The sequence below is a fragment of the Triticum urartu genome, chromosome 5 (genome assembly GCF_003073215.2).
Source record: "Triticum urartu cultivar G1812 chromosome 5, Tu2.1, whole genome shotgun sequence".
Classification (NCBI taxonomy): Eukaryota; Viridiplantae; Streptophyta; class Magnoliopsida; order Poales; family Poaceae; genus Triticum; species Triticum urartu.
Genome location: NC_053026.1, coordinates 528254046 through 528264305, shown reverse-complemented (window position 1 = coordinate 528264305; position 10260 = coordinate 528254046). Strand labels below are relative to the sequence as shown.

Sequence of the window (10260 nt, the reverse complement as noted above, 5' to 3'; positions counted from 1 at the left end):
GCCATACATCACAAGAAGAAGCAGGATCACCCTACCTAAAGGACGTCCGTTCAACAGAAGAACTCCATTTGTGAAAAAGAAAGGCAAGAAGATTGTAAAAAGATAGCTAGCTAAGATCAATTGTATTTAAATTGTAGTCTTCATTTCTCGATCGTATTTCGACATATGGAAATGATATTTCTTCTGTTCTAGTCCTCATGAATATTTATTTATGTTTATTCTGGTATTGAATTTCTAACTCACAAAAAATATTAATTGAATTTGTTAATATTTTTTAAACTCATGAATATTTTTAAATTTCATGGGCACTTTTTGAATTCATGAATATTTTTTCAAATTTGATGATATTTTTTCATATTCATAAATGTTTTACCAATCCACAAATGAATGCAACTAAAAATCCAAAAAAAAAGTTACTAATGGCGCGCCAGGAGAAGGTGCGCCATTGCTATCAAGGTACTTATGGCGCACCCCTAGGAGGTGCGCCATTGGTATACCAATTTTTATTTAGGTTTATTCTGGTATTGAATTTCTAACTCACACAAAGTATTGAATTTGTTAATATTTTTTGAACTCATGAATATTGTTAAATTTCATGGGCACTTTTTGAATTCATGAACATTTTTCAAATTTGATGATATTTTTTCATATTCATAAATGTTTTACCAATTCATAAATGAATGCAACTAAAAATCCAAAAAAAAGTTACTAATGGCGCGCACCAGGAGAAGGTGCGCCATTGCTATCAAGGTACTTATGGCGCACTCCTAGGAGGTGTGCCATTGGTATACCAATTTTTATTTAGGTTTATTTTGGTATTGAATTTCTAACTCACAAAAAGTATTGAATTTGTTAATATTTTTTGAACTCATGAATATTTTTAAATTTCATTGTCACTTTTTGTATTCATGAATATTTTTTCATATTCATAAATGTTTTCTAAAAAATTATTAGATGCAACTAAAAATCTAAAAAAATATTTTCAAATAGCAAATTTGATGATATTTTTTCATATTCATAAATATTTTCAAATAACAAATTTGATGATATTTTTCACATTCATAAATGTTTTCAAACTTGATCGTCATTATCTAAAAAATTATTAGATGCAATTAAAAATCAAAAAAATATTTTCAAATAACAAATTTGATGATATTTATTCATATTCATAAATATTTTAAAATAATAAATTTGATGATATTTTTTCACATTCATAAATGTTTTCAAATTTGATCGTCATTTTTTAAAAAATTATTAGATGCAACTAAAAATTCAAAAAAAATTAGTAATGACGCACCCCTAAATGGTGCGCCATTGCTAACCTTCGCCCCTCTGTATGTCCTTCTCCCAATCTCACATCTCTCTCAGTCGTTCGTCCTTCTCCCAATCTCACATCTCTCTCAGCCGGAGCAGCGCCTGACCCACTGCGCTGCCGCCCCACCCACTGCGCCGCCGCCCTCGCCCGTGGGACACGTCCGCTCCCAATCCGCGCCCCCGCCGCCTCCCTCTCCCCATCCTCCCCTTCCTCCCCCTCCGACCCACCCCGCTCTCGCCGGAGACGAAGCAGGTCAGATCCATCCGCCCAATCGCTCGCTCGCGCACCGGGATGACGACGACGACCTCGCCTCCGCGTGCATGTGCTCGCGAACGGCTGACCAGATCGAGCGCGCCAGCCTGATTGCTCCGTCGCGCCGTCGTCGGGGTATGCACTCTCTCGCCCAATCTTCTCCTCTCCTCTTCCCTTCCCTTCCCTTCCCTTCCCTCCCCTCATGCCCTTGGTTTGCTTCCTCAGGCAGGTGCACGCACGCGTCCAGCGGCGAACCCTAGTTGTACCTCGAAGGGGAGACGGCGCCTTCCTGAACACCTCTGTCTGGCACAAGCCCCTCTGGTAAAACTGCATCTTTGCCACTTAGTGATGCTCTGTGTGCTTGTTTTCTCGGTCCAAATGGGTTACCAAGTTGGAAGTTAACTGCAGACAGATGAGGAAGTTGAAGTATTCAGTGCTATCTTGTTTCAGTTTAAGTTTGCCACTTAGGAAGTTGAAGTAAACAGTAAATTGCTGGTAATGGATCAGCAAATAAAGTGGCTAGTCCTGTATGTATATGCTTGCTCGTGAATAACCTGGGAAATTACTTTTGCTTGCTGCACAACCTTTGCCTGTTGCAAGTTGTAACTATGTGCACTGGTTATAAATTCAGAACCTATAACATCAATGTTTTGTCATGGTTAATTATTTCAGAAGATAAGATGTGCGGCAAGTGAGATAGTTGGTCAGGTGAAAGTCAGCATTCTTGGTGGAAGCCCTGTTGGTAAATAACTGCATAAGTTGCATAATATGCTGCTGATGATGAGAACGACGAAAAAAACTAAGTATGCTAGCTAAGAAGTTGATGGTAATGACGACAAAAAGGGTGTGGTGAATCTTTCTATATTGCTACTTACCCGGATATGTAAGTGGAGTAGTACTTAATTAGTGGCTAGGCAATGTAATGAACACGTATGGGTGAGCAGAAGTAAGTACTCCGACTTCAGATTTCAATCTTCTGAAGTACTGGTTTTAAACTGGCAGCATACAACTATCATTTGTCCAAGCCAGCTGGTTAATTCCATCTTTCTAGTACTCCGACTTCAGATTTTGATCTTCTAGGACTCTAGAATTTAAGATATTAAGGTTAGTCTTATGTGATTTCCGAAAATTGAAATGGAGGCTCCATTGGTGCCTCCAGTTAGTAGATATATATAAGAATTTCCAGTATGGTTCAGTTTTGGAAACTCTGTTGGTTTGAAACTTATCAAATTCAACTCTGAAATATTGATTTGAAACTATGTGGTGCCAATATGATAGTCAGATAGTGAAGCATATCTAATAATGGTCAAATGTCCATGAGTTGCAAAATGTACTAGTGGTGCTACTGTGCATCGCAAAATAAAAAGTTGCCTCATCTCAATACAGTTTCCAGGCTGCTCTTCAGATGCAAGTTCTAACTTGCTGTTTATATATCATCGTGTTGCTGCTACTTGTGATTTTGTCAAGTGATGCTGCTGCTACTTGTGATCTTCTGAAATGACCCCTTTCTCCTGAAATGTTGATTAATTTCCGTTTTGGTTGAGAATGGGACACTCCTAGGTCAAGAAAATTAGCAAAGGTCATGCCTAATTTTCTTGACCTAGAAGGTGCCCGATTCTCAACGGAAACAAAAATTAATCAGCATGTATCTTGACATCAACCAACTTTCTGGACACATCCCTCGACAACTAGGTTATCTTGAGAACTTAGAGGAGTTTTGGCTTTGGAAAGAGGCCTTGGATTAGTTTAGTATTAAAACAAGGTGGATGCATGGCATGGCAATACTAGCTAGATCAATTGCCTACTTACTAATTAATCAAATGATACGGTCGGGGTATCTTTAGGGGCACCTAGTGAGCTAGTATACTCCACATGACTGCCCAGTATTAAAAAAAGTTAATTACACCACCATACGACCGACTAGTCGATTAATTAAGCTACTAATCCTAGTGTTACAAGCTAGAAAATTAGCCTGCAAAGATGAGGTCCTTGAGAACGTGGACTTGGACCTTAGCAACAACACACTAACAGGTTCCATCCCAAAACACCTAGGCAATATCACAAACATCTCTCAATTGTTCCTTGATAATAACCAACTTTTTGGCGACATTCCTCAAGAATTAGGTTATTTGGTCAACTTAGAGATCTTGTTCCTTGACAATAACCAACTTTTTGACCAAACTTTTTTCCTATTTAGAGCGAACATGGCCCACAATGATGAGGCCGACGGTTCGGGCAAGGCATTCTGGGAGCTGTCCTGGGAGATGGAGGAAGAACCTTACCGCTATGAGGACGTCGCGGAAGACACCGATCCCGACTACACAACCCCTAGTGGCGTCGGGGATGACACCACTGATGGTGTCGCTGAGGATGCCACCACTGATGATTGCAGCGCATGCACAGATGGCAGTCAACCGAAGAGGCAACGGAAGGACGGGCGCCCGAACGTGCTCGGCACCGTCAAGGAAGAATTTACTGAAGTGTCCTCCAGTGGGCATCCAATGGCGCCCAAAGAATTACTCAAGGGGTACGCGGGACAGCTCGGATGCATTCTCCGGAGCACCGTCTCGATCAACATCGAAAACCTAAGGCATCGTGACCGAGGGAATTTGCGCAACCTCCTCTTCACGAAGTTGCACGAACGATATAAGTTCCCCGGTGACTTCGCAAACACACGCCTCTCAGGGAATAAAGTGAACAGTGCCGCACTCACGAAGATGAGCACGGCCCTGGCTACTTGGAGAGCTGCGGTGAAGAGAAAGATTGAAAAAGGTGATAGTTATGAGAAGATCAAGGAGACAAATCCTTCGATCAGTGAAGCTGACTACCTGGAGTTCAAGATCAAGTGCGAGAGCAACGCAATCGCGGAATCAAGTCAGTGGGGGAAAGATATGCGGGACTTGAACATAGGGGTCCACAAACTCGGTCCCAGCGGTTACAAAGTGGCGGAACCTATATGGGACAAGGAGGACGCAAAGCGTGCCGAGCAAGGCCTACCGCCCCTCTTTGATAAATACTGTGACAAGTAGACCAGGAACTATGTCAGGGCCCAGTACAAGATTGACCCGGTAACAAAGGAGCTTACCACGGATCCGAAGACCAAGGCGCTTGAGCTTGTTCTGTTAAGGAATACACCCCCGCGTAATTAGCTCCATATGGTTGCATTCTAATTAATGAAGCCAAATTTCTAAATGGTTCATGTTCCTTCCGCAGGAAACTGAAAGCAGTAGCGCGGGGTTGTCTCAGAGCTCCCCTTGGGACACCACTTTAAATAGGGCGTTGAACGTAATGAAACATAAGGATAAGCTCAGTAAGCCGACGTCAGCTGGTCGTGTGGCCGGCAAAGGCTTGTCCATGAAATGGTCAGAATACTATACCGTTGGGCGAAAGGAGAGAAAGACCAGCTCGGAAAGCCAGGAGCGCGAGGTTCAAGAACTCCAGGCATAAGTGGTGCGGATTCCGGAGATAGTCGAAGAGCAAGTGCGAGACCAACTGGGAGCAATGATCACCGCCATTATGCCTACCTTGCTTGAGGGGCTGCAGGCGTGGATTGCGGGTGGCCAACAAGGGCCTTCCCCGATTCCCAGCTTCACGGGCAGCAACTCGCACAACGTGCCGGCGGTGCCATTGGTGTCTCCGGCGTCGGCGCCGGCATTGGAGCTTAATGCACCCGGGTGTGGGAAGAATACGCCGGCCGGCACCTCAGTAGCAACCGGCCCCTCCGTCACTTGCACGCCCGCCATTGGCGGTGCCTCGGCATTAGCCGAGCTCGACGCCATCACGGTAACTAAGCCTCTCAGCCGATGACTTCATCTCCTTGCCTTTGACTGGGCATCCCTGAAGCCCTACATGTTTTCGCAGGGCGCCGCCGATGTTCCATGCACTCTCTTGCACTTCGTGGACGGCGAGTTGATCGATGTCGCCAAGGCCAGAATCGTTCAACCAGGCAACCGCCTGTTCCACGGTAATCCGATGACACCCACCGTGTATAGGGTTCAACTAGTTCGGGTGCTACGGGACTGCGACGACTTGTTACCTCCGTATCGACCCCCAGGGGCCGACGAAGATGATGTGATGACCCTTAGCACCTGCATAAGCTGGTCCATGCTTTGGCCGAAGAGCCAGATTCGTTTGGGGGTGGGGGACACCACACCACAGACAACACCGCCAGTCCTGCCGGCGCCAAGCCATGGCAAGACCGCCGCAACGCTACCACCGTTAGCTAATCCGGACATGCATATGGCACAGGATCCGGACGAATATGATGGTACATTTACCAGGGTCGATAAGTACTTCAACGAACATGGGTACGGTGACGAATTTTTGGGGCCTCCTTCTCAAGAACCCAACCCTGCAAAAGACTATCGCGATCTAGCTGGTACCGTGGAGAAACCCAATTGCAACAGGCGTCGTCTGGCGTTCAGTTCTCAGGAGACGCCTCCAGCCGCCGCCTTCACCGAGCCTCAGATAGCCGAGGTGCGAAATATTATCAGCCCCAACACACTCAAGAAGGTGGTCTCTGAGCAGAACTCGGTCCCATTACAGCAGAAGAAGCAGAAGGGACGGAAAAGAAAGAATAACAAGGGGTGCGAGCCAGCCGGCACCGAGTACGATCCGTGCTCAGGACGGGCCACCTTCACCTAAGGATATCTCGAGGAGGGTGCATGTGGCGGGTAGGCCGATGCTACCGACTAATCTGCTCAATGCTGCAACCGGTGCTATGCAGAGTCTGCATGACAGTGTTCTTTCTTTGGAGAAGCGGCGTCTCTCCGAGAATGATGTGGCATACCTGGTTTTCGTGGCCAAGGTGCCAGAGGGCAAGGGCTTTGTCGATAGCACCATCGGGGGTATGATCGTCCTGCGGTTTGATGACATCTTCGCTATGTTTAACCTTCATCCGCTGCACTACACCTTCATTCGGCTATTTTCGCTCAGTATGGAGATGCGGATCATTAGAGACAACACCCCAGACATCGTGATAGTCGACCCATTCTACATGCGTGCCAAGATCTTGGGCAGTGCTGGGGACCGGCAAGTCGCGAGTTCATACCTCGAAGGCGTCATTCTGGCGAACCCGGATAAGGATAACTTCCTCATGCCTTACTTTCCCAAGTAAGTCATCCCCTCACCGCCCCATAACATATGATTTCTTAGATTTTGATTATTCTTTTTTTTCTAACATTCCGTGTTTTGTGCAGTGACACACGTTGCACACTCATCCTCTTAAGCCTGAACTATTCCATGGCCATGTATTTCGACTCGGACCGTCAGTCGAATAAAGACTACACAAATATCAAGAAAGTTCTTGATGATGTTCTCCCCGGCTATGCCAAATCTGGAGGCACCTTCAGGGGGCCAATTTTTAGGTACGGCAAGCACGTGTTCACCCACGTAACGACGTTCCCCTGCGTCAAGCAGCCGCCTGGCGGTCAGAAGGATGCCTACTACGCCCTCCATCACATGTGGGCGATCGTACGGGACCATAATCACCTTCTGCTACCAAATAGTCTCAAAGGTTGGGCCGCACGCTTGTCGGCAATCCAGGACGCGGACCTCAGACAAGAATTCTTTTGCATCCAGTCGGAGTTTGCGGAAATCATCTATCAAGATGTACTTCGTACCTCGGGGCAGTTCTACCTCAAATATCAATCGTCCAACAGTGAAATAGAAACAACGCTACAAATGTAGGTTGACAACGATCACGATTTCATGACCATCACGAAAGACGGCGGCTTCATCCACGCTCCGGTCCCTGAGTCGAGTCGAAAGTAGTGATGCTATGTAGTTCTGAAATATCGATTAGCTCATGTTGTAATTAAACTTTAATGAACTTGTATGTCTCTTTGGTTTGGACAGTCGTTCAACTTATATGTAATCAATGCTATTTATTAGTAGGACCATGAATCGTGCTATTAATGTGTTGCTTTTCTCTTCCGATCCTTTTGTTGCATACTTATATATTGCTTATGTATTGTCTGTGAATTGCTACTAACATTTTGTTTGTCTAGTGCATAGAGATGCTGTCGTATGTCATGTACAAGGGTAAGGTTTCCAGAGTCTACGACGACTGGGAGGAGTGTCGGAGACAGGTTCACCGTTTCAGCGGTAACAGTTACAAAGGGTACACCACTAGGGCGGAGGCGGAAGTTAGATACGCGCGCTATCTAGCGGGGGAGAGGAGGGAGCGGAGGAGGAACCGAATGAAGACCAGTTTCATCGCAATGATGCTCATCGTGACCGCATCTCTCTTCTATGTGATGGTACTTTAGATGATCGATATCGACTTTGTAATGTGACAACAAACTCGCTACTCGCGGTCTCGAGACTTGTAATGTTCTAACTTTGTTCGGTATTTTGAATTCGGAGACTAATATGATGACTTGTATTCAGAGACTAATCTTCTATTGTATTCGATAAATCTGTTGTTTATATGTTGTGTTGTTTATATTGTGTGCTGTAATGTATTTTGTAACCTATGCAAATATCAGAAAAGTAAAAAAATCCTAATATTCATAGTAGTGGTGCACCTTGTTCAGCATTAGTGGCGCACAAGGGCTAAATACCAGTGGCGCATTATGGGGCATAGTAATGGTGCACTTGGGGGCATACGTGAAGGTAAATATGGCCCCCTAGGAGGCATAGTAATGGCGCACTGTTGGACATAGTAATGGCGCACTGTCAGGTGCGCCACTATTATTTGGTATACTAATGGCGTACCAGAGGTGCGCCATTAGTATTTGTTAGTAGTGGCGTGGTAATAATGGCGCACCTATAGTGCGCCATTAATGGCCAAAATAGGTGCGCCACTAATAGGCCTTTTCTAGTAGTGTTTGGGGAAATACTGACGTAGTCCTAGCATACAGGAGCTTTTCTGGCGCTATAGTCAGAGAGCGATCAGTGGAAACTTGCTTGCCATTCTTCTTGAAGTTCCCTTTCTTTCCCTTGCCCTTTTCTTGAAACTAGTGGTCTTGTTAACCATCAACATTTGATGCTCTTTCTTGATTTCTACCTTCGCTGATTTCAGCATCGCGAAGAGCTCGAGAATCGTTTTCATCATCCCTTGCATATTATAGTTCATCACGAAGTTCTAGTAGCTTGGTGATAGTGACTAGAGAACTCTGTCAATCACTATCTTATCTGGAATATTAACTCCCACTTGATTCAAGCGATTGTAGTGCCCACACATTCTGAGCATATACTCACTAGCTGAGCCATTCTCTATTTTGTAGGCAAAGTACTTGTCAGAGGTCTCATACCTCTCGACACGGGCATGAGTCTGAAATACCAATTTCAGCTCTTGGAACATCTCATATGTTCTATGATGTTAAAAACGTTTTTTAAGTCCCGGTTCTAAGCCGTAAAGCATGGTGCACTAAACTATTAAGTAGTCATCATATCGAGCTTGCCAAACGTTCATACTGTCTGCATCTTCTCCTGCAATAGGTCTGTCACCTAGCGGTGCATCAAGGACATAATTCTTCTATGCAGCAATGAGGATAATCCTCAGATCACGGACCCAGTCCGCATCATTACTACTATCATCTTTCAACTTAGTTTTCTCTAGGAACATATCAAAAACATAGGAGAGCTACAACGCGAGCTATTGATCTACAACATAATTTGCAAATACTATCAGAACTAAGTTCATGATAAATTAAAGTTCAATTAATCAAATTATTTAAGAACTCCCACTTAGATAGACATCCCTCGAGTCATCTAAATGATTACGTGATCCAAATCAACTGAACCATGTCCGATCATCATGTGAGATGGAGTAATCATCAATGGTGAACATCTCTATGTTGATCATATCTACTATATGACTCACGTTCGACCTTTCGGTCTCCAGTGTTCCGAGGCCATGTCTGTACATGCCAGGCTCGTCAAGTTTAACCCGAGTATTCCGCATGTGCAAAACTGTTTTGCACCCGCTGTATCTAAACGTAGAGTCTATCACACCCGATTATCACGTGGTGTCTCAACACGACGAACTGCCGCAACGGTGCATACTCGGGGAGAACACTTATACCTTGAAATTTTTAAGGGATCATCTTATAATGCTACCGTCGTACTAAGCAAAATAAGATGCATAAAAGATAAACATCACATGCAATCAAAATATGTGACATCATATGGCCATCATCATCTTGTGCTTTTGATCTCCATCTCCAAAGCATCATCATGATCTCCATCGTCACTGGCTCGACACCTTGATCTTCATCGTAGCGTCGTGGTTGTTTCGCCAACTATTGCTTCTACAACTATCGCTAACGCATAGTGATCAAGTAAAGCAATTACATGGCATTTGCATTTCATACAATAAAGAGACAACCATAAGGCTCCTGCCGGTTGCCAGTAACTTTTACAAAACATATCATCTCATACAATAACATATATCACATCATGTCTTGACCATATCACATCACAACAAGCCCTGCAAAAACAAGTTAGACGTCCTCTACTTTGTTGTTGCAAGTTTTACGTGGCTGCTACGGGCTTCTAGTAAGAACCGTTCTTACCTATGCATCAAAACCACAACGATGTTTCGTCAAGTTTGTTGTTTTAACATTCAACAAGGACCGACCCTAGTCAAATTTGATTCAACTAAAGTTGGAGAAACAGCCACCTTTATGCAAAACAAGTTGCATGTCTGTCGGTGGAACCGGTCTCATGAACGTGGTCATCTAAGGTTG

The 10260-nt window shown here is 44.4% G+C and overlaps 1 protein-coding gene across 2 annotated transcripts; it reads left to right on the top strand.

Annotated features, from left to right (window-relative positions):
* The first annotated feature begins 1333 nt into the window (after positions 1 to 1333).
* On the top strand, positions 1334 to 4639 carry LOC125510393. Of its 2 annotated transcripts, XM_048675555.1 has the most exons (3): positions 1334 to 1702; positions 1793 to 1888; positions 2240 to 4639. In XM_048675555.1, exon 3 carries the CDS (start codon positions 3772 to 3774, stop codon positions 4594 to 4596), a length of 825 nt encoding a protein of 274 aa, XP_048531512.1. In that variant the 5' UTR covers positions 1334 to 1702; positions 1793 to 1888; positions 2240 to 3771; the 3' UTR covers positions 4597 to 4639. The 2 variants fall into 2 exon arrangements, with proteins under 2 accessions (XP_048531512.1, XP_048531511.1); XM_048675554.1 differs by having other exon boundaries at positions 1793 to 4639.
* Positions 4640 to 10260: the final 5621 nt, after the last annotated feature.